Raw genomic sequence first — 25,385 nt, forward strand, 5'->3', positions numbered from 1 at the left:
AGTTCTACAGTTACAGACTGTAGTCCATCTGTTTCTCTGATACTCTGTTACCCTGTTCTTCAGTGGTCAGGACCCCCATGGACCCTCACAGAGCAGGTAATACTTGGGTGGTGGGTCATTCTCAGCACTGCAGTAACACTGACGTTAGTGTGATGTTAGTGTGTGTTGTGCTGGTACAAGTGGATCAGACACAGCAGTGCTGCTAACAGAGTATCAGAGAAACAGATGGACTACAGTCTGTAACTGTAGAACTACAAAGTGCAGCTATACAGTAAGTGGACATTGAGTGTAGAGACGAGGAGGTGGTCATGATGTTACGCCTGATCAGTGTGGCTTTTACTGCTCCACCCAGTGTAATCATGATTGTCGTCCCACAGGCACATTCTTATGGACAGCTTATCAAGCTGCCTCTGTGGCCTGATGTGCCATGAGAGCGAATGTTTCGTGTCAAACGCTTCAAATTCATACAAGCTAAATTGACGGCTTGGTAGCCATATGAAAAAAAGGTTGTCCCTTCGCCGAGTACACTTTCAAAACTTGGTGACGAATCGCTTTTTAAACCACCCACTGCAGTTTGTGTGCGATCTGAATAAAAAGTTAAATAACTCAGTCAATAGTTACACTGTCCAACGGGTCGTAATTTAGTGTTTCTCAAGGTTTTAGTTTTATTGCTGTTTATGTCAAATTCTTGGGATGAACATGGAGTAAATTTGCATGGAGTGTGTTAATGTTGATTTGTTCAGTGTTTATCTGAACACACAGCATCATGGTTAATTAAATGAACGAGGGGCTTTATTCATACAAGCGTTGTGTGTATAATACAGCCCCATTTCCAAAAAAGTATGGACGCTCTGCAAAATGTAAATAAAAACAAAATGCAATGATGTGCAAATCATTTTTTCATCATCGAAAGAGGCCCTGAATGTTCTGTTGTAACTACCGTTAGGATGAAGCAACCTGAACCAAAAAAATCTGCTACATACCTTGACGTATGTAATCGGTTGCATTACATGCGATGTTGGAAGTGATCTCCGTTTTCTGCCAGACTCATGAAGGAGTATGGGGGTCCGCACCTAGAACTTGCAAATGGTTAATGTAGTGGTTGGTTAGTGTAGTGGGTAACACCTTTGCCTTCTACGCTGTAGACTGGGGTTCAATCCCCCACCTGGGTAAGCGCCCTACACTATACCAATAAGGGTCTTTGGGCAAGACTCCTAACACCACCTTGGCCTCCCTGTATAAAATGATCAAATTGTAAGTCGCTCTGGATAAGAGCGTCAGCCAAATGCCATGAATGTAAATGTAAATGGTTAAAAGTTGCGACGACTGTCCGGCCCCTACCTCATCGCTCAGAGCTCCATATACTGAGGAGCACGTTGCACGTGGTTTCGTTCACGTTGCCAGTTATTACAGAATATTTGGGGCCTGTTTCGAGTGAATCTCCCTGTATTTTTATTTGCATTCTGCACAGCATCCCAACTTTTTTGGAAATGGGGTTTTAGATACACTCCATGAGCAGAGAAGATGTGCGCTTCAGCCTTCGGCGCCCCCACTGTGTGGGTCTGAGTGGTCTACCGTTTCTTGGCTGGAGCTGCTGTTGCTTATAGATGCTTCCATTTCACAATAATAGTACCTTACGTCTCCTACAGCAATACTCCTAACAGAACTCCTGCCTACTTACGTAAGTTGCTCTGTATAAAAGAGGGCTAAAAGCTAGAAATGTAAATGTTTCAGCCACACCATTTAGTGTCAGGTGTATAAAATCAAGCACATTGCCATACTTTGACCAACACTGGCAGAACAGTGGGTTGTACTGAAGCGTCCAGTGACTTCAAATGTGCCACAGGTATGCCCTGCTAGATTAGTCAACTGTAAGTGCTATTATTGTGAAGCAGGTGTGTGTTTGAGGAATAGCTGCCTTCATATTAATGCCTGTATTAATGTTGTGGGGGTGGGATGTCCAACAAGCTCGGGTAGGTGGAGGATGGTCAGGTCTCCACATAGTTTTGCCCATAGCAAGTGTACAGTATCTGCTTGATAAAACACTCCGAGCTTTACGGTTCCTAATCCAACGACTTCCACCACCAGTTCTGCACATATTCACACTTAGAGTTTGTTTAAACGGGTGTTCTATCAAGTGAACTAGAGCAAGGAAAGGAAAAACCAAGCTGAGGATACGTGGGTCACAAGTCCCTCTAAAAGCATCGGCTTTAATAAACACTGCATTGCTCTCAGTCAGCGATCGACTGTAGTTCAGTTCCGGCTACAACTTTCCAAAATGTTTCAAAGGAGCAGCATCTGTGGTGATGCAAGGCAACATTGGCACGGACCTCCATGTGCAAACGTTTAGAACAGTTGTGTATCACCTTGGTGCAAAGCTTAAGGGAGGTTCCATGTCATTTGTTATTCCCAGTTCACATGAAAACAGATTCGCATGTTCTCCTCCGTAGGAATGTGGGGTTTCTGCAATCAGCCGGATGTTTTCAAAGAGGGTAAGTTCAACCCAAATGGATGTAACGAATTTACAGAGAAGTTCGCTCTTGGGATCATGGAAGGCCACATCCCAAAAACTTAAAGGAACTTCTCGACTTGTTCACTTGATTAAGATCTGCATGCCAAATAGGAGTCATGCAGCTTTACTTCTTCAGATTCATCCTTGAGAAACTTCATCTTCGCTGCACTTCCTCTTTACTCCATGACCTCTTGCTGGACCATGGCCTGAGGAATGTGCCTTACGTCTCATAAATAGAGAGCAAGCCCTGAAGCCTAATTGCTGCTCTAAGAAACAGCAGCCTGTGACAGAAAGCAGATGGTGCCATTGCATGCAGTGATGAGAATAGGAACCCAGTGTTCTCAGCCTGAACATCTGTGAATGTGCTGCCTGTCACTGTGCAACTCTTGACATTTTCCCAGCACTGTCCTGCTCGCGCCTCCCACATCGTTCTATTCTGAGATGAGTCCAGGAGTACTTAACTACAGAGGACCAATCCCAAGCTTTTCTTTCTCCCTTCTGCGATGACTTTGGACGCAGATCTAGGCTCCGCAAAGCCTTTGAGTTTGAACTCAGTCAGATGTTATGTTATTTTACCCTACGGGTAGCAATGTCAGCCTGACAGGATGTTGCTAGTAGCATCTTTGCCTCGGTCTCGGTGCTGATTTTCTACCATGCTTTGGTTGCGACAGCCACTATTAATAGCTCAACGTCACACATCCGTCTTTTGTACCCTCGAGTCAAAGTGTGGTGCGACTTCTCCCTCCAATTTTGAACTAACTGCGGGGATTGATTGGTGTTTGTTCCTTTGCTTCCTGGATATCTAGTCGGGTTTCCAGGCATTTTCGACGCAGCCATCTGCCAAGTTTCCCTCAAACCACCACAGAGAGTCTTCCCTAATAGAGGATGCTGGTGGTTGAGAAGATTTTCCCATTTTTGCCACAGCCTGCTCGACTCTAAGCAGATGGGTTTCTGCTCAAATACATTACATTGTTTATGCCATAAACTGGCCCAATAAATTTCCTGGAGGCCAGAGGAGCGTTTAGTTTTGAATGGTGCGATTTTGTAAGATTAAATATGTGACTGTTTTCAGGCTCTGTTATATTTATGGTAACAGGGTTAGAACACAGTTTTCTTGTATAATTTCAGCAATCAAATATGGTTATTGAAATATTTTTTTAGCGAGTTATTATTTTTGGACTTATGCAATATTCTTTGGATTTTGGCAGCATTTTATTCTTTCCTGTTTGTGAAAGACTGCCAAGTTTGTGGTCCGTATTCCTCAGTCTTGCACACACCCTGAACTGGGCACAATCGGTTTTGTTCTTAGCCAACGAGCTCAAGATTAGAAATCTAAATACAGACGCAACCAAACCCAGAACATTACAATATGTGCTAACTGAATGTTGGTTTAGGTGGAGGCTTGGTGGTAAACGTAGAAATGGCCTTATTTAGGCACTACGGGGGCTTTCAGATTATGGTTTAGCGTAAACACTGGATGTCTTTTAGACTCACAGGTGGAAACATCTGCTGTGGCTTTGGCTTTAAAGATTGCATTTAGTACTAATAACAAATCATATTAGCTATTCAGTTTTACACTGATGTCTATTGAACTGAGTCTGACTAGAGATTTCTGCATTAATGGCCTGTATATATGGGGGTAAACGCAGGTGGATTCGTTCCAGACTTAATATATACACTGAATAGTCAAAAGTATAGGGACACACCTCTTACACATTGAATCCAGGTGTTTCATTCAGTCCCTTTGCCACAGATTTATAAAATCAAGCACCTAGACATGCAGTAATAGGATGCAACTGTTGCAACAAGTCAGTTTGCGAAATTGCTTCCCTCCTAGATATTCCCAATCGACTGTGGGTGATATTATTGAAAAGTGGAAGCGTTTAGGAACCACAGCAACTCAGCCACCAAATCTCAGACCACGTAAAGTTACAGAGCAGGTTGCCGAATGCTGAGGAGCATAGAGCGTGAAAGTCACCAACGCTCTGCTGTTCAAACCTCCTCTGGCATCAACATCAGCACAAAAACCGCGCCAGGAGCTTCATGGCTTGGGTTTCCATGGCTGAGCAGCTGCATGCAAGCCTTACATCACCAAACACAATGTCAAGTGTTGCCACTGGACTCTGGAGCAGTGGAAACGTGTTCTGTGAGGTGATGAATCAGCTTCTCTATCTGTCAGTCTGATGGACGAGTCTGGGTTTGGCGAATGCCAGGAGAACATTACCTGCCTGACCGCACTGTGCCAGCTGTAAAGTTTGGTGGAGGAGGGATAATGCTAATGCTATGGGGCTGTTTTTCAGGGGTTGGTCTAGAACCTTTAGTTCCAGTGAAGGGAATCTTAAAGCTTCAGCACCAAGACATTCTGGACAAGCTTTCAACTTTGTATGAACAGTTTGAGGAAGAACCTTTCCTGTTACAGCGTGACCGAGCCCCAGTGGTCAAAGCAGCTCCATAAAGACCTGGCCTGGTGAGTTTGGTGTGGAACAACATGACTGACCCTCACAGAGCCCTGACCTCAACCCCATCCAACACGTTTGAGATGAACTAGCACGGAGATTGTGAGCCAGACCCTCTCGTCCAACGTCAGCGTCTGACCCTCACAAATGCTCTTCTGGATAAATGGACACAAATTCCCCCAGACACTCTCCAAAATCTTGTAGAAAGCTTTGCAGAAGAGTGGAAGCCGTTAGAGCTGCAAAGGATGACCAACTCCATATGAATGCCAATGGATTTAGGATGGGCTTCATAAAAGCTACCATAAGTGTAATGTGGAAGTGTCCCAATACTTTTGTCCATATAGTGTATGCTTAAGTTGAAAACTTGTAAAATGTGCTGGACACTGGCTCTCCTAGGCCAATGTCCACCGCTTGGAGTGTTCTTAAGTCAAAGGTACAAGAGTGAGTAAAGTTGTTAGCCTTGATTAAGTGACCCTTATTAGTCCCTCAATGGGGAAATTTCAGCTCCACATTTAACCCATCCATGCAGTGAAACACCACATACACACTAGGGGGCAGTGAGCACACTTGCCCGGAGCGGTGGGCAGCCCAATCCTCAGCGCCCGGGGAGCACCTGGGGGTTAGGTGTCTTGCTCAGGACACCTCAGTCATGTGCTCAGCTCTGAGGAACGAACCGGCGACCTTCTGGTCATGAGGCTGGTTCCCTAACCTCCAGCCCATGACTGCCCCCAACATGATTAACCGTGTTGGTGGGATAGGCGTGCTGTTCTGAAGCCCTTTAGGCAAAACACAGATATGCTGCAGAATCCACAGTGCAGGCTTACGTAAGAGCTGTGAGAGTCTAAGGAATTGCTAGAAGCTTAAAGTTCATGTGGTCTTTACAGAGAGACAGTTTTAAAATAATTATTATGTCCTAGAGGCATTTGAGGTGTCTCGCGTTGCTTCTCGGAGCACTCCCAACAAAGCAACCCCATTTCCAAAAAAGTTGGGATGCTGTGCAGAATGTAAATAAAAATAGGATGCAATGATCTGCAAATCATGGAAACCATATATTTAAAGGAAAGTACTGCAAAGACAACAAATAGAATGTTAAAACTTGAGAAATTTTATTTTGCCCATTTTGAATTTGGTGCCAATAACACATTCCAAAAAAGTTGGGATAATAATGTGCCAAATGTTTTCAGTAGTGACCGGTCTGGACTGCAGGCAGGTCAGTTTAGCACCTGGACTCTTAATACGGAGCAGTGCTGTTGTAATACATGCAGAATGTTGTTTGATGTCGTCTTGCTGAAATAATCAAGGCCTTCCCTGAAAAAGACGTCGTCTGGACGGCAACAGATGTTGATAAAACATGTTTATATCATTCAGCTTTAATGGAGCCTTCACAGATGAGCACGTCACCCAGGCCATGAGCACTAATGCCCCCCTAAACCATCATGAATACTGGCTTTAGAACTGAGCACTGATAACAAGCTGAGTGGTCTTCAGCCTGGAGGACACAGTGTCCATGATTTCCTAAAGGATTTCAAATGTTGGTTCGTCGGACCGCCGGACACTTTTCCACTTCCCCTCAGTTCATTTTAAATGAGCTCAGGCCCAGAGAAGGTGGCAGCGTTTCTGGATCCTGTTTATATTTGGGTTCTTCTTTGTGTTTTAGAGTTTAACAGCGTTTGTGGATGCAGTGATGAACTGTGTTCACAGACAGTGGTTTTCAGAAGTGTTTCTGAGCCCATGCAGTGATTTCCACTACAGAACCATGTCTGTTTTTAATGCAGCGCTGCCTGAGGGCCCAAAGATCACGGCCAGCAGATACTGGTGTTCAGCCTCGTCCCTCACAGACAGAGATTTCTCCAGATTCTCTGAGTCTTTAATGATATTCTGCACCGTAGACGATGGAAAGCAGAAGCTCTTTGCTGTTTTATGTTGAGGAACGTTCTTCTTGAGTTGTTGCTCTATTTGATTTTTTTTCTTTTCCTTTTTTCTTTTTTTACCCAGTGACATTTCTGACCTGTTGCCAGTCAACCAGCAGGTGTGTTTTTTTTGTTTTGTTTCTTATTTATTTGTTTGTTTTTTTGCTCCGTCCCAACTTTTTAGGAATGTGTGGTTGGCTTCAAATTCTAAATGGGCATATATATTTTTTTAAAGCAATAACATCAGTTTCAGCGTTTGATTTGTTGTCTTTGTACTGTTTTTAATGATATATAGGGTTTAAATGATTTGCACATCATTGCATTTTGTTTTTATTTATATTTTGCACAGCGTCCCAACTTTTTTGGATATGGAGTTGTAAATAGTCATTATCGCCTGTTTGCTTAAACTGATGCCTCTCATTGAATTATCTGCTATTTGTTCAGACGGCCACTAGGACGGGGTACTGAAGCTCACTACTTTAACGGCCCTGATCGAATTACTTTAATATTAGAGTATGGAAAAATGTGTCATTCCCAAATTTCAGCACCAGAATGGTCAGTCTTATCACCATCAGTGGGACAATACGCATGCTTGTTCCCGAATCTAGATTTCTGAATGGCTGTGCATGTTATTAGGGTCAGAACTTCATTATTCTGTAATTTGTTGTGGTCATTAAACGTATCCGCTTCCAGCACTTCACCCTCATTTCTTGTTTCAGCCACACCCACGTTTTTGTGATTAAAACGAAAGTTTTGATAAAGTATCGTTCAATCTGTATTGGTATTGAAAAATGTTGAGTGATGTCCAGCTGATGTCATTCGTGAAACTGTGGTCACTTCAAGATGCTGTGACTGGCATCTGGCCAAGTTGTTGCCTCAGGGCAACAAACTCATTTCCTTCACTTCACAACAACGTTATACATATTTAAAGACAGTGACAGGGTTAACAGTAAAGAGAAGAGTTTAAGTCAATAAAAAGCATTTGCTTGGTAAAATTATCGCTGAGTGGACATTTAAACCCCTTTTTTTAACATTCAGTATGAATTTTTTTGTTAGGAGAATTTGCTGAAATATGTCCGTTGCCTCAAAGCAACATTGTGCGGCAGTGGAATGGGTTTAGCCAATCACAAGCCAGATCTCACCAAATCTTCAGGGAACATTTCTTCCCGTTGTCTCGCCACGTTGCCTCAAGGCAACATACTCCAAAGGACCCTTGCACACATTTTTTGAATTTAATGAACGGGACTGATTATTAATAATCATTATATAATTATAAAGGTATATATAATTTAATAATCAAGGACCATTTAATGCCAGAAAGTGAAGTTAAATTGCTGTTATAATGCGTCGAGGGTTGAGCAGCTTCATTTCCCTGGTGAATGGTTAATGCAGGTACCCTGTAGAGCTGTAGGGGGAAAACGTTGTGTAATGCAGTTGTAGATGTTTTCACCGTTTAAGCTGCTTTGTGCCCTGTTTAGGTCCCGTTTTCTCGACTAGACTGCAGTTGTATTGTCTTTCCCCGAGCACCTACTCTGTTTTTAAATAAACAAGACTGTTTATTTAAAAAACAGAGGTTGGAGTGTCCACTGCGGTCAGTCATCCTCTGCCTGTCTGTTTATCTCTCCTTATTTGGGCTTGTTCTATTTTAGGTCATCATTTTTGCTATTTGTTTTTTTCTCGCTCATCCTATAAAAACGCTGCTCTTCCTACCCGCCCTCCTTCTTGGTGAGGTGATAAATTAAGGAAGCTCAGTGAAAAGGTGCCAGAAACCCCCCTTTAATATCCTATGCTTTCCCCCCGTCTGCTTGCAGTCAGCAAACGTTATCATTTGATCATTTTCAGCATGAATTTCTTTCCTCCTGCTTTCTAAATCTTTCCCTTTAAATGCATCACCAGAGCCCTGCCAGATAGTGAGAGATGTCTGCACAGACAGCTGGCAGCGGAGGATAGTGTCCTTGCCAAAAAGTGCTCGACTTGTTGGCAGCTGGATGAGTTTGTCTGCGTGAGCGAAGCACATTGAGTCTTGATGCTTTCGCTGCAGGTGCTGAGAGACACGTTTCATTTGTTTCTCGGACATTATCAGTAATGCATGGTGGGCTGTTCTACTGCACAGAGCACCAGTTTCTCCACCAAAGATTTACTTAGATTATGTGGCTTGCAGAGCTGGACGAAGTAAACAAACCATGTACTGAGTTAAAGTCGAGACCCCCAGGGTAAAATATTCCTCCAGTAAAAGTCGAAGTTCCTCCCTTTAGACCTCCACTGGAGTAAAAGTACTAAAGTATTTCCCTTCAAATGTACTTAAGTATAAAGTAAAAGTACTAAAAGAGTAATTCTGGCTCTGATGTCCTGTTATCATTTTTATAACCAGACTGGCTTCATGAACTCAGTTCAGGTGAAAGTCCTCCAGCGTCTCTCTTGGTAAACCAGTCTTTTAATAGAACGTCATTAATTAGTGACGCTGACGTCTATTAAAATGATCAGAAGCACAAAACACTGAAGGTAAACAGTTTCCATCAGGGAGAACCGAGTGGCTCTGAAATCACTTTTTACACACAAGCAAAGTTTCAGCTTCAGATTTATTTACAACTTAGTTCCAAGTTTAAGTTGAATAAAAACTGGCTTTAAACTCAGGGTCACAGATGAGCTCCTTTACTATGTTGATCTGTAGGCGTCTGTTCATAAACATAAACCAGCCCAAACTCATTTACTATAAAATGAAATGGTGTTTGTAGAAATTCAGAAAAAAGCCGCGTCAGTCTCGACTGCATATGTGGACATATTTCTATATTGAGCTCTATTTACACAAAGTTAGGTTAGTTCATCATTTATGTTGAACAGACTCTCCCAAAGTTTTACGCTGCTGCGCTGACGTTGAACCGCGTGCTGCACTGGGTCGGTATGACCAACAGGTCAAAACCAGCTCTAAACAAAGTGACCGCTGGGCCCTGATTGGTGCTCTGGCTTTGCGCTTCTTTCGTTTTGACATGTTACGTTTTTATACACACAGAAACCAAAAGGAACGACAGATTTCTCAAAATGTAGGAGGAAAAAGTCGGATATTAGACTCTGAAATGTAGTGGAGTGAAAGGAAAAAGACGCCCAGAACGGAGAAACTTCAGTACAGATACACCAAAAATACTAAAGTACAGAAACTAATTACATTTACTCAGGTACTCAGTTACTGTCCAGCACTGATGACTTGCAAAGACCCTCTTGGACTCTATGATGTGCTTCGAGTTCATGCTGAATAGTTGAAACAATTACAATGAACAGCCAGAGTTTTAAAAGCTTAATATGATTTATGTTTAGTCTTTAATGCTGTTTAAATGCTTTGAATGCAGCTTGGTAAAGACAAATAAGATCTGACTTACACTTAAGACACATTGCGCATTGCATTAGATCTCTATTTAAGCAGGATTGTTTTACTCCTTCATTCCTAATGCAAAGTCAGAATATCGGAATATTCAGGAGCACTTCCAATAGTTGGACTCGTAGTCTGTAGATTAGAAGCCCAGAAAAATGTAACCATCAATATAAGCAGCTCTGCGTTGAAGGATGTGAAGGATTAGATTTAATTCTACCTCAGATGTTTTATTGGAGTTTAACTGTCTTATTTGGTGCTTGCATAATGTGTGACCTAACAGTTTATTTGCACAAACATTCCACACGGAATCACAAAGTTTGGCGTAAGCCGTGGCGCTGGGATGTTTTTAAAGGAGTGCTGTGTACCTGGGAACACTGAGACCAGTAGCTGTGCTGGCAGCCAGCTCTGTGCTGGCTTAGAGAGTGAGAGGGAGAGAGGACAGGAAAAGAGGGAGGGAGGCAAACGAGGGGGGGCTTCGGAGGCATGAGTGGAATTTGCCTTAAAAGGGGTACGGTTTAAAAGCCCCAAGGGCCATGCTGCCTCCCTTTCCGTCCCCCACAACCCCATCCTTCCTGCCTCAAAACGAGAAAACCCAAAAAACGAGCGAAACCTGCCCTGCCGTGTAAACGCTTCTATACACTCTGGTCATTTTATTGTAACTTCTTTCTTGATGTTACGCAGCTCATGAATTCATTTATAGCTCTGTTCATCATTCGGCACAGATCTAAAATTTTTACTGCTTCCTTGAAGTTGTTGTAAATCTAAGATTTAATCAGATTATCGCTCGTTGTACATGGAAAAAATAGATTAATATATTATCTATGAAAAGAAAAACTGTTCCAAAGCAGCAAGTGTGTACGCTTTGACTGTGTTTTGCTCTGGGAGGCCATGGTGGGGGTGAGGGGAGGAGGACAGCGCTGCCTCAGAGGGTTCAGCACGGGGCTGCTTTCGCTCTCACAGTCTCAGTTACACAGCCTAAGCCCAGTGCGAGCCCCAGAGGTCCCGAGCGGCGCTCGCCAGCTTGCATACCAGCTAGACCCGAGCTGTGGCTTTCCCAGTTTCCCAAGAGCTGTTGTTGATGCGGTTTCCCTCTCCGTTTCGGTCTGCTGTGGTCAGGAGAGACTGTGCTCCATTTGCCTCTCCGCAAGCAAGGGACGTTGTGTTAGTGAGCAAAACAAGGAGCCTGTGTAAGGAGGGAGGGATGGGATGAGATGTTAATGAAGGGAATGAGTGAAAAGAGAGATTGAGGGAGTTACTGGCAGGGTGGAGTGAGAGGGAGGCAAAGGGTGTAAAGTTTGGCAAAATACAGACGAAAGAAAGGTAGGGAGAGAGTGATGATGGTGGCATGAATCTAGAGCAGGGGTGCTCAATTCCAGTCCTGGAGATGTACCACCCTGGACAGTTCAGAGCCAACGCACCTGGCTCTAACCTTCAGGTGCCTCTGAAGACCTTCATTACCTACATCAAGTGTGCTAGATTAGGGTAGGAGCTCAACTCTACAGGGTGACAGATCTCCAGGAGCAGGACTGGGCTCTCCTGATCTGGAAGGTATGTGGCACCTGTATGCATGACTATATCCCAGAGTATGTTCATGCATACGGCTTAGTGCCCGCGTGCTTTGTAGGTGTTTGGTGGGGGCGGTTCACAACAAGAACAGCAGAATCCCAAAATTGCTCAGCGCAGGCCAGAATCAATTGATCAAGTGTTCATGGTAGAGGGATCTTTAGAAGCTTCTTGGAGGTTGCAAGAGATTCTGCAAGGCAAATGGATCTTGGTTGATTGTTTCACTGATGAGGAACTACATACGATGAGTGTTTGGACTACATGCATGTTCAAGTCATGAAATGATAGCCTCTCAGACCAGTTTCCCATTTCAGGGTTTAAAGACAGGTGTGCTGTTCCAAGTCTTGTGGGACACCTGCAACCTTCTGGTTGTTTCATCGCTCTCTGGCCCGCAGATATCTTGAGATTTTCTTCTATGTCCTTTTCAGTGTCTGAGCTTGACATCCCTGCTCTAAGGGAAGAGTCTAGGGAGCCACATGAAGAGAGGTGTTCTATTAAGGCTAGTTAGACTAGACCACATTTACTGCTGTACACTGAAGCATCCACAGCAGTTTCAAAAGCATACAGACAGGCCAGCCAGTAGTCTGGTCATGGAATGTAGAGGGAGTTGCAAAAGTCGAGTTGAGAAAAAAGGCAAAAGCCTGATTTGGGCTGTATGCTCAAATCTGCTGTGTCTGATCCACTCGTACCAGCACAACCACACCACCACCACGTCAGTGTTACAGCAGTGCTGAGAATGACCCACCACCCAAATAGTACCTGCTCTGTGAGGGTCCAGGGGGGTCCTGACCACTGAAGAACAGGGTAACAGAGTATCAGAGAAACAGATGGACTACAGTCTGTAACTGTAGAACTACAGAGTGGAGCTGTACGGTCAGTGGAGCTGATAAAATGGACAGTGGTCATGATGTTACGCCTGATTGGTGTGTGCCTCTGTTCACAGAGAGAGCAGAGAAAGTGAACACAGTTGTGTGTGTGTTTAGGAAAGGTGGGGGGTGGGAGCCGTGAATGTTCTCCAGACTTCGCCTCCAACTTTGTGCGAGACTGCGTGAGTGAGTGGTGATGGGTTTAGTTTCGGGAGGGAATGTAATCGTTGCAGCCGAGTGTGTGTTCCCTTGGTTGACAGGGGAGTGAGTATGATCTGGAGTGTTGTGTGTGTGTATGTGTGTGTGTGTGAGTGAGCTTGTTTGAATGGGAGCCAGGAGAAGGGGAAGGGCCTCAAGTCAGCCGACAAAAACAGCTGCTTCAGTGTGCTCGGGAAAACACGCGCAGAGAGAGGGGCAGATCGAGGGAAGGAAAGAGGGGAAAAAGAGAGAGGGGGGGGACCGGCAGGGTCCACAGCTCTATATGGGTTGCACTTTGGGTACGGATTGCTGCGGGGACGAACCAGAACCAGAACCAGAGCCGGTCAGAGGGTCTCTGAAGAGGGAGAGAACAGACAGCAAGAGCAACATGAGGCTCACTAAGGTGAGGTACTTGTAGCTCTTATGGCGTACTGATGGATGCTGTGTGTTGCTGGATTAAAACTGCTTTAAGAAAGTTGATGGTGGCCTTTGTCACAGATGAGCACTGCTTTTTTTAGACGTGTTTGGGTGAATGTGGCAGTCTACAGAGATGTCCTCACATGGATCACATACTTTGGTCCAGAGCACAGTTTTGTACTGTGTTCTTCATCTTTCCAAACATTCCTTTCCGCCACTTGCTTTTTATTTCTGTTAACTTTGAGAATCCTTCATGTCACTGTGTACCAGGCTGGGTAGATTCCTGGTGAGTTGATTTGATGTGCCAGAGGTGGACGAAGTACACAAACCATGTGCTTGAGTTAAAGTCGAGACCCCCAAGGTAAAATATTCCTCCAGTAAAAGTAGAAGTTCCTCCCTTTAGACCTCCACTTGAGTAAAAGTACTAAAGTATTTCCCTTCAAATGTACTTAAGTATAAAGTAAAAGTACTAAAAGAGGAATTCTGGCTCTGATGTCCTGTTATCATTTTTATAACCAGACTGGCTTCATGAACTCATTTCAGGTGAAAGTCCTCCAGCGTCTCTCTTGGTAAACCAGTCTTTTAATAGAAGGTCATTAATTAGTGACGCTGACGTCTATTAAAATGATCAGAAGCACAAAACACTGAAGGTAAACAGTTTCCATCAGGGAGAACCGAGTGGCTCTGAAATCACTTTTTACACACAAGCAAAGTTTCAGTTTCAGATTTATTTACAACTTAGTTCCAAGTTTAAGTTGAATAAAAACTTTAAACACAGGTTCACGTGTTTTCCTTGCTTTGCGCTTCTTTCGTTTTGACATGTGACGTTTTTATACACACAGAAACCAAAAGGAACGACAGATTTCTCAAAATGTAGGAGGAAAAAGTCGGATATTAGACTCTGAAATGTAGTGGAGTGAAAGGAAAAAGTCGCCCAGAACGGAGAAACTTCAGTAAACATCAAGTACAGAAACTAATTACATTTACTCAGATACTCAGTTACTCTCCACCACTGGGATGTGCAGAGTGGGAATGAACGTGACATAACCCGTTTGTGAGAAAGGGTCAGTGTATGTGCAGTGGTCCGGTCCCCAGAGCATGCTCACATGGTGCGCAGTGTGGGAATGTTTAGCCCTCTGGATGATGTCACAGAATCGTAGTTGACCCTCTGATGCAGGCCTGGGAATTAAAGTCAACTGTGTGTATCTGCAAGATCTCGAAACATCTCGTCTCGCTGAATTAATTCGGTCACGCTCATGTTGTGCACTGCTGTGGTCTGTTGTTTACGCCCAGGCACATAATTGAGAGTCTCTACCCAGCCTTCCAAATATAAGCCTTTATTCTCCCCCTTGACAGGCTCAACTCCTCCTATTGATATTTTAAAAGTAAAGCTTGCGAAAGTGTGCGGTTTGTTTTGAATACTTCATCTCATTGCTGCAGCCAAAATGTTTGGTTTCTGCTGTGTGGGAACAGTAGGGGTTTGTGGTGAGGCATTAAAAACAGTAGGTGATCATTTCACAAGTAATACGTCTCGCCGTCCGCATTGTGAGACCGTAATGAAGTCATACGAGTTGTGCATGCCTTTAACCAGCGCATCACGATTGCTCCAGGCCAAGTCAGACATTCATCACTCAATTCATTCTTCACTCAGCCCTTGACATTACCTCGCTTTTAGACGGGGATGGTTCGGTAAAGCCTGCGGACTTTGGCCTCTCTGTTTGCGTGTTCTGTGGTTTGTGAGGCTCAACAAAGGGAGGGTTCTTCTCAGGAATAAACTGTTCTGCGAGGCTGTCAGAGTGGCGATCGCCTTCACTGAGCTGCTATTGTCTTACTGTGACTAATGCCCAGCCGCTGCTCCTGTCTCCAGGCTGTAGACTGAGGTAGGTATTCCATGGCTGGAGCATCCGTTGGAGGTTAACGTTATAGTTTTGGAGGTGGAGGTGGGAGCTGTTGTTTTAATCCTTTGATCTTCTGCATTGTTTAAGTTGTGCTGTGGAGGCCATCAGTGGTGGGTTGAGTAGTACTCGGATGTGGAGGATCTTTTGAAAGTTTGACTTGAAAGATGGTCATTTGCACTTCTCTGTGCAACATCTACAGCCACCAAAAATGGCCAGTCTAGCAACCCAACATCTGTTTTGCAAAGCTGAAGGAATAACTGCCGCCTTGGGAATAATGCCGTGCACATTTTATAGATTAAGAGACCCTTATTAGTCCCATGACAGGGAAATTTCATCTCCACATTTAACCCATTCATGCAGTGAAACACCACACACACACACTAAGGGGCAGTGAGCAGCCCTTTCCATGCCCAAGGAGTAGTTGGGGGTTAGTTGTCTTGCTCAAGGGCAGTTCAGTCACATACCATCAGCTCTGGGGATCAAACCAGCAAACTTCCACTCACAGGGCTGGTTCCCTACCCCTTTTACATTTACGGCATTTGGCTGACGCTGTTGTCCACACAGGTAGGCCAAGGTGGTGTTAGGAGTCTTGCCCAAGGACTCTTATTGGTATAGTGTAGGGTGTTTGCCCAGGATTGAACCCCAGTCTACAGTGTAGAAGGCAGAGGTGTTAACCACTACGCTAACCAACCTTTGTTGTGGATTAAAGGATCTATCTATCTATCTATCTATCTATCTATCTATCTATCTATCTATCTATCTATCTATCTATCTATCTATCTATCTATCTATCTATCTATCCTTTTAACAATAGTTTTGAGAAAAAAAAAACGTTGAAATCATTATGTAGGCAAATATCTGCTGTTCATACCAAGATAAACACTTTGATAGACACCAAATAGCTGCAAAACAATTGCAGATGATTTTATTACTTTTATATAAATATAAATTATACACATTGTTAGAAATAAAGGTACATTTTTCATTCATCAAGGTACAAACAGTGTAAATGTTCCCTCAAAGGTTCTACAGTGGTTCTAAGGTCTGATTGTGGAGCTTAAATCAGTTCCTCCAGGTGAAAAGTTGGTATTTGTTCCTTTTCATAACCGAATGTTTTAAAACAGAGCAGTGGAGTAAAAGCCTGGAGGCGAGGCGAGGCGGGGTGTGTGGAGTCAGTCCAGCTTAGAACAGATCATTTCAGTGGATTATGGTTCAGTTACGTTCCCTGACTGAAGGTGCTGAGATGGAGCCTTGAGGGTCCCACTCCTCTGACAGAGTTAGGCAGAGTAGCTGAAATCAATACTCGAGTAAAAGTATTCCTACTTGCGTAAAATTACACAAGACAAAGTAGCTTCCCATAAAACAGCTTGAGTGGAAATACAAAAGCAGCAGGTTGAAATCTGAGTAACTTATAGGACGGCAGTGGAACTTGACAAAGATTATATGGATTTGTTCTTCACTTTTTGGGTTTCTTTTTGGTCTAAAATGCAGTGCTAAAGATTCAGAGTTGGAAATGTGACCAATCGCAAAGCAGTATCGATATTGGGCCTCATCCACCAAGCATTCTTAGGAAGATATTTCCTCTCAAAACCCAATTACACAGTTTTCAGGAGCACAAGCACAAAAGTGAGAACAGTTCTGCGCTTTAAGAACATGTCATGAATCTGACGTAGACTTTTTCCTAGGACCTTTCTCAAGAACAGGCTTGAGATTAAGAGACCGTTATTAGTCCCACAACAAGGAAATTTCACCTCCGCATTTAACCCATCCGTGAAGTGAAGCACCACATACATTTACATTTACAGCGTTTAGCAGACGCTCTTATTCAGAGCAACTTACAAGAAGAGCTCAGTCTGTCTAGAGAAAGTAGCTTTGATAGTTAACAGTAGGTTAGAGAGAGAAAGACGGTCCTGAGCTCAGATACTGATAGAAACACAGTCACTGTAGATACAGAGAGAGAAGGAACAGCTGAACACAGAACTCCATGCAATACAATACAATAAACTACACTACAATAAACTACAATACAATAAACTACAATACAAACTACAATACAGTAAACTACAATACAGTAAACTACAATACAATAAACTACAGTACAGTAAACTACAATACAATAAACTACAATACAACTACAATACAGTAAACTACAATACAATAAACTACAATACAAACTACAATACAGTAAACTACAATACAGTAAACTACAATACAATAAACTACAGTACAGTAAACTACAATACAATAAACTACAATACAACTACAATACAGTAAACTACAATACAATAAACTACAATACAATAAACTACCATACAAACTACAATACAGTAAACTACAATACAATAAACTACAATACAATAAACTACAGTACAGTAAACTACAGTACATTAAACTACAATACAATAAACTACAGTACAGTAAACTACAATACAATAAACTACAGTACAATAAACTACAGTACACTAAACTACAATACAATAAACTACAGTACAATAAACTACAGTACATTAAACTACAATACAATAAACTACAGTACAGTAAACTACAATACAATAAACTAAACTACAGTACAATAAACTACAATACAATAAACTACAATACAGTAAACTACAATACAATAAACTACAGTACAGTAAACTACAATACAATAAACTAAACTACAATACAATAAACTACAATACAATAAATTACAGTACAGTAAACTACAATACAATAAACTACAGTACAATAAACTACAGTACAGTAAACTACAATACAATAAACTACAATACAATAAACTACAGTACAATAAACTACAATACAATAAACTACAATACAATAAACTACAATACAGTAAACTACAATACAGTAAACCATTCCACCTCTTGGGCTCCAGTACAGAGAACATTCTCCACGCTGGTCTTCCACGCGCCTTGAAGGACGGCAGGTCAAGCCGAGCTGTACTTGAAGCTCGAGGGGCTCGTGGTTCAGGTCGAGATTTGAGCATTGCCATCAAGTCGGAAGGGGCTGGTCCATTTCTGGCTTTGTAGGCCAGCATTAAGTTTTTAAACCTGATGCAGCTACAGGAAGCCAGTGAGGGGAGCGCAGCAGTGGGGGGACGTGGCTGAACTTGGGCAGATTAGATGAGCTGTGCTGCTGCATTCTGGATGAGCTGCAGAGGCTTGATGGTCTGCATGGGAAGACCAGCCAAGAGCGAGTTGCAGTAGTTGAGCCTTGAGATGACCAGAGACTGCACGAGCACCTGGGCGGCCTCTAGGGAGAGGAAGGGTCGGATCCTACGGGGTTGGATCCATACACACCAGAGTGTGGTGGGCAGCCCTATCCACAGCGCCCAAGGAGCAGTTGGGGGTTAGGTGTCTTGCTCAAGGGCACTTCATTCATGTACTGTCGGCTCTGGGGATCAAACCAGTGACCTTCTGGTCACAGGGCCGGTTCCCTAACCTCCAGCCCACGACTGCCTCGAACAAACTTAGGAAGATATTGGAGAATGAGGCCCAGAGGCCCAGTGTTATCATCATAACATAATGAAATTAAACACAGCAGATTCCTTTACTTAACAGTATCCTTTAGTGGAAGTGACAGTATTGTAGGATTCTGCTACTGGCTGGCGCTGGAGCCTGAGACTTTGGAGGCGTGCCTATGCAGATGACCATAATAAAAGGTTCATGGTGAGTGCACACCCCCCTGAAAAGGCACGTATTATGTTACAGTTAAAGTTGTGTGTACCTGTCATTTGTGTTATTTAGTGTTGGAGGCTGTGGCTTTTGTGTGTTAGAACTCATTTCAGGTGAAAGTCCTCCAGCGTCTCTCTTGGTAAACCAGTCTTTTAATAGAACGTCATTAATTAGTGACGCTGACGTCTATTAAAATGATCAGAAGCACAAAACACTGAAGGTAAACAGTTTCCATCAGGGAGAACCGAGTGGCTCTGAAATCACTTTTTACACACAAGCAAAGTTTCAGTTTCAGATTTATTTACAACTTAGTTCCAAGTTTAAGTTGAATAAAAACTGGCTTTAAACTCAGGATCACAGATGAGCTCCAAAATGAGAGCAAAATTTGTTCTTTTCTAGCAGAGCTTTTAAGAACTTTACTCTAGGGTGCTGTTCATAAGGCTACATGGCACCTATATAAGGTTGTCATTACAACTGACATAACCCTACAAAACTGCTTATTACAACAATCATAAAGGCTACTTTAGCTGACTTTGATCAAAATTGGCAAATGTAACCTTTATAGCGAATGACACTTACTGGAACAAGCATTTGCGAACAGTTACGTAGGGTTATGTCAGTTGTAATGACAACCTTATGTAGGTGTCATGTAGCCTTATGCACAGCACCCTGCAGTACAGTGTTATCGAACTTTTTTAGCACTTTTATTTTTAAGAACACAGTTAAAAATCAATGTTCACTTGCTTAAATAGACAGAGTATTGAAAAAGGTTTGAACTTCCAGGTCTATCTAAGAAAAAATAAACTTTTGAAGGCCCCAAGACCGAAAAGCAACCATGGACTCACAGGTGACCACATGAAGCTTGAGTATCACGGTGTGTGCGGTCATTCCGAGGCTTTTTCAGGCCCATTCTGTGTAAAACATGAAAAAAAAAGATGAAGCGTATTTGAGTTATGAATCTCCAGTTTTCGTGCTGGGTGCCCACACCCATTTCAATCATCGTGAGGGCACAACAATGCTCAGCCTTGGTTTTTGTTTGTGTGGTATGTACTATATTCCTGGAATATCCTTGGAATGACAAACCTTTAACGACAAGTGCTAGTTTATGGCAGCCATAATCCACAGGCATGCGCCATAAACACCGCACAGGAAAATGCCTGGTCAGGTCCGTGTTTAAAACAGGCCTGTTATTCCAATAGCAGAGCAATGCACACTCATGCCACCATGGGAGTGTATGTGCAGCATACAATTAAACACAGTGTACAACAATCAGGCAGAACATCCTGACCACCTCCTCGTTTCTGCGCTCACTGTCCTCTTCATCAGCTCCACTTACTGTATAGCTGCACTCTGTAGTTCTACAGTTACAGACTGTAGTCCATCTGTTTCTCTGATACTCTGTTACCCTGTTCTTCAGTGGTCAGGACCCCCCTGGACCCTCACAGAGCAGGTACTACTTGGGTGGTGGGTCATTCTCAGCTGCTGTGTCCACTCACTGTCCACTCTATTAGACACTCCTACCTTGTCGGTCCACCTTGTAGATGTAAAGTCAGAGACGACAGCTCATCTGCTGCTGCACAGTTTGTGTTGGTCATCCTCTGGTCCTTCATCAGTGGTCACAGGACGCTGTTGGCTGGATATTTTTGGTCGGTGGACTATTCTCAGTCCAGCAGCGACACTGAGGTGTTTATAAACTCCTGCGGCACAGCAGCATGTGCGAAGGTTTGGCCACCCTTTCAGTTGATTTCAATATTTGTTTTGTTTTGTTTGGAGCTCGTTCAACTCACTGTCCAAGCCAGGTGTTGACAATTCCAGAGTGTAATAAAATAAAGTGACCCCTCAAACCTCTCAGGGTGTTTACGCTCAGCAGCCATGGATACGTCTGAGTGGCCGACTGAGGATCTGAAACTCAAGATAATGGTCTCTTACACAATAAAAGAAGACTGTAAGAGTCTTCTTTTGAAATCTAAACATGTTCTGCCTGCCCAAAAAACTGTGCAGAACTGATTAAAGACTGGTCAGGTGTGCAAAGCAAAACTCCCACATCACTGCGAAGGCGTCACAGCAAGGTTTGCCTGCCAGGGGAATAGTGATGAAGATAGAGGTCCATTGTGCTGTACATCATCTATGGACAAGTCATTAGAAGGTAACCCAAACTGTGATGTCATACCGATGTCAACGTCTGAAGTATGGGACGCAACACTTTGATAACCCACTTTGAAACTGATGAAGTAAAAATCGAACTCTTTGTCTACGGTCACCAAATGTACGTTTGGAGAAAAAAGGAAGCAGCATTTGATGAAAAGAACGCCTTGCCAAGTGTTAAGCATCTGTGGATCTGTTGTACAGCTGGGGGTTTGTGGCGGCCAGTGGTGCTGGACATGATGTGGGGATAGCGGGAAGTCAGGATTCTCCTAAATATCACAGCAAATCCTAGAAGCCAATGTCCCACAGTCAGTGGAGAAGCTGAAGATGAAAAGACGGTCTTGCTTAGTGACTGATTGACTGAAAGGGCATCCCAACTTATGCACACACCACATTAATGATTTTTACTAAATAAAATTCAGTAAATATTTAATAAGAGGGATTTAGTAATTGACATTTGTTTCTGTGATTTGTGATGATGCATTTTACAAGTTTTTTAGGGCCACTGTTAAAAAAAATGGTAGACTGAGAATAAAGTTGTAGAATTACAGTGTTAAAGTGTGATATCACCAAGAAAAGTTGCAATATTGTGGCCTAAAGGTTTGCAAAAGGAAGGTAGCAACTTCCTCCTGTTAGAATAAGGTATGGTGAGGACTTGGCAGAGCTGTACTAAAGAAATACGCAGTCATTCGTATAAGAAACGGCTGAAATGACTGTGCAAGGAACTGTGTGTACTTAGAAGAAAGCCCACAGTTTCTCAAAATATGGCAAGTTTAATTATTTTACAACTTTATTGTTGAAATATTACAACTTTGTTCTAAAAATGTCATATGATACAACTTTTTATCTGGAAATGTTATGACTTTATTCTAGAAATGTCATATCATACAACTTTTTAATCTCAAAATTTGATGACTTCATTCTAGAAATGACATATCATACAACCTTTTATCTGGAAATTGTATGACTTTATTCTCAAAATGCTATACTCTGACTTTTTATCTCAAAATATTTAATAAATAAATAAATATTTTCGAGAATCTATTCTTGAAGCCTGTTTTTTTTACAGTGGCCCTAAAATGCTGTTGTAGTTTTCAACAAAATGCGTAATGTAACCAGGGATTTCTGAATTTTTGCACATTTCTGACCAAAATATGAACAAATCGGTTAAAACTAGCCTCGTGTTCCCCAGGTTAACACCCTTGATTTCACCTGAGGTGTTAAATGAGCAGGTGTCTACAGGCTTTGGGACATGCGGTGTGTGTGTGTGTGTGTGTGTGTGTGTGTGAGAGAGGGAGAGAGAGATATTGAGAGAGGCACTGTGTATAAGTGTTTACACATGTGTGCCCTTGCATAAATCTGATCAGGCTCTGTTTAGTTTTTGCTCTGACATGCCATCAGAGCATTTGTGTCAACAACTGGAGCAGAGAGCGAAAGAGAGAGAGAGAACATGAGGATATGAGGGAGGAATGTAAGATGGAAAGGAACAGGAAAGCCACTCATGTCCTTTTTCCACTTTCCTAGAGCCACCCAACAAAGCGCTGGTCAGGCCCAGGCTACAAAAGCAAATTCCCACAAATTCCTGTGTCCTCCGCTCGCTTTCCTTTGCTGCTCTCCCACCGCCTTTACATTCACGCAGAGGGGCGATCGTGGAGGCGCATGTTTCAGCAGTGAGCTGGAAGTTGGCTGGGGAGGAGGAGAGGGGGGAGGAGAGCGAGGAGGAGAGGGATGTGATTCAGCATTTTATCAGACGTATAAAATCGAGAATAAACATTCCCGTCCGTCGTCCGTTTCCTCGCAAGTCCTAGCGTTCATATTTTCTCTCTCCTCTCTAACACCCTGCTTTCTTCTCCAGCTCACCCCCCCTCACCCCAATCCATCCCAGTCCAAACCCCCCAACCCCCCCACTCCCCCCAAAAACTCCACAGCTGTAGTTGATCAGCCTTTGGCTTTTCCCTTACCCAATCATTCTTGCCCTACCTCCTCCCTCCATTTCCTCTGCCTAATGTTCTAATCTCTCTCTCCTTCTCTCTTTCTGCCCCTTCTCTGTCTCACTCTCCCTCTTTCTCCATCTTTCTTTATTCTCCCTCTCTTTCTCTCTCTTCCTCCATCTCCCTCCTACCTCTCTTTCTCTTCCTCTGTCCTCTCCATCTGTTCTTCTTTCTTTTCCTACCTTTCTCTCCTCTCCCTCTATGTCCCCTCTCCTTCTCTTGCTCTTTTTCTCTCTTCTTTTTCCCCTTTTCCTTTTTTCTCCCTCTCTTTCTGTTTCTCTCTCTTCCTCTCCCTTGTCTCTCTCCTTTCTCTCTCTCGTCCTCTTTCTCCCTTTATTTTTCCTACCTTTCTCTCCTCTCTCTCTCCTTTTATCTCCTCTTCTCTCGCTCTCTCTTCCTCTCTCTCCCCTCTTTCTTCCATCTCCCTGTCCCCCTTCTTTTTCTTCCTTTCTCTCTCCTTCCCTCTGTCTAGTCTTTTCTTTCTGCCTCTTTCTCCCTCGTTTTCCCCCTCTCTCCCATTCTCTGTTCTTTTCTCTATTCCTCCTTTCTTTTTATGCACCTCTCCTCCCTCTCGTCACTCGCTCTTTATCTCCCTCTCTCTCTCTCTCTCTCTCTCTCTCTCTCTCTCTCTCTCTCTCTCCCTCCCTCTCTCCTCCTCACATTTTTGTTCGTCCTCTCAGCATCCATCACCTGATCTTCTCTACGCTTTAAAGCATTAATAGAGATAAATTGAGATGTTCTACACAGAGTTGGGTGTTTCCAAGCCTGAGCTTCCTGTTTTCTTGCTCTAAGTGATTTGAGGTGTCAGAGTCTGAAAAACGCCTTCATTGAAACGCGAGTGCAGCCCCCTAAAGCTGCACAGAGGGGTCTGCTGTTTGAGTAATGATCCTGTAGCTCTCATTAGCTCTTAAATTGCTGTGCCTGCTGCCTGGTTCAAGGTAAACAGCGTAGAGGTATCTGTTCTCATTCCGCTCCACCAAACTTTACATTCAGCACAATGCAGCCAGACAAGTACCGTCTCCTAGCAACCGCCAAACCCAGACTCGTCCATCAGATTTCCAGATGGAGAAGCGTGATTGGTCACTCCAGAGAACACGTCTCCACTGCTCTAGAGTCCAGTGGCGGCGCTTTACACCACTGCATTCCACGCTTTGCATTGCGCTTGGTGATGTAAGGCTTGGATGCAGCTGCTCGGCCATGGAAACCCATTCCATGAAGCTCTCTACGCTGTTCTTGAGCTGATCTGAAGGCCACATGAAGTTTGGAGGTCTGTAGTGATTGACTCTGCAGAAAGTCGGTGACCCCTGCGCACTATGCCCCTCAGCATCCGCTGACCGCTCTGTCATTTTACGTGGCCGACCACTTCGTGGCTGAGTTGCTGTCGTTCCCAATCGCTTCCACTTTGTTATAATCCCACTGACAGTTGACTGTGGAATATTTAGTAGTGAGGAAATTTCACGACTGGACTTGCTGCACAGGTGGCGTCCGATCACGGTACCACGCTGGAATTCACTGAGCTCCTGAGAGCGACCCATTCTTTCACTAATGTCTGTAGAAGCAGTCTGCAGGCCTAGGGGCTCGGCTTTACACACCTCTGGCCACGGGAGTGATTGCTTTCAAAATTCGATGATTTTGATGGGGGAGTGAATACAGTGTAGTTTTGCTTGTTTCAAGACACTCAATAAGCATGAGAGTTTCTACACTATTAGAAATAAAGGTAGAATATTTCGTTTATCAAGGTAGAAACAATGTAAATTCCCTCAATTGTCCAACAGTGGTTGTTTTTCTGTGTGAAAAGTGCATTTTTGTACCTTTTCCTAACCTAATGTTTTAAAACAGAACAATAAAGTACAACCACAATTCCGAAAGAGTTTGGATGCTGTGTAAAACGTAAATAAATTTAAATATAAACAGAATGCAATGCCTTTCAAATCTCTTAGACCCGTATTTTATCCACAATAGAACATAGATCATATAACATTTTACCACTACATGAAAACCATTAACTCATTTAGAGCTTGATGGCAGCGACACATCTCAAATAAGTTGTGACAGGGCCGCCTCGACCGCTGTGTGGCGTCCCCTCTTCATTAACAGCGCTCTGTAAACGTCTGGGAAGTGAGGAGACCAATTACTGGAGTTTTAGGAGTGGAATGTTGTCCCGTTCTTGTCTGATGTGGGATTCTCGCTGCTCGACAGTCCGGGTCTTCTTTGGGTCTACTTTGCCAGATTTTTCATTTCATGATGCGGCAAATGTTTTCTGCTGGTGAAAGGTCTGGACTGTAGGTCAGTTCAGCACCTGGACTCTTCTTCTGTGAAGCCATGCTGTTGTGATGCATGCAGTATATGGTTTAGCATCGTCTTGCCGAAATATGAAGGCCTTCCCTG

General features: G+C 43.3%; 1 protein-coding gene across 2 annotated transcripts in view; it reads left to right on the forward strand.

The window, feature by feature from the left end:
- The first annotated feature begins 12,893 nt into the window (after window positions 1-12,893).
- tns2a (tensin 2a) overlaps window positions 12,894-25,385 on the forward strand; it is a 126,502-nt gene continuing 114,010 nt past the window's right edge. For both annotated transcript variants that reach the window (XM_037541169.1, XM_037541170.1), the window contains exon 1: window positions 12,894-13,275. In XM_037541169.1, coding sequence (XP_037397066.1) covers window positions 13,000-13,275 — 276 coding nt within the window. In that variant the 5' untranslated portion in view covers window positions 12,894-12,999. The remainder of the gene's footprint in view (window positions 13,276-25,385) is intronic.

The sequence above is a fragment of the Pygocentrus nattereri genome, chromosome 9 (genome assembly GCF_015220715.1).
Source record: "Pygocentrus nattereri isolate fPygNat1 chromosome 9, fPygNat1.pri, whole genome shotgun sequence".
NCBI lineage: Eukaryota > Metazoa > Chordata > Actinopteri > Characiformes > Serrasalmidae > Pygocentrus > Pygocentrus nattereri.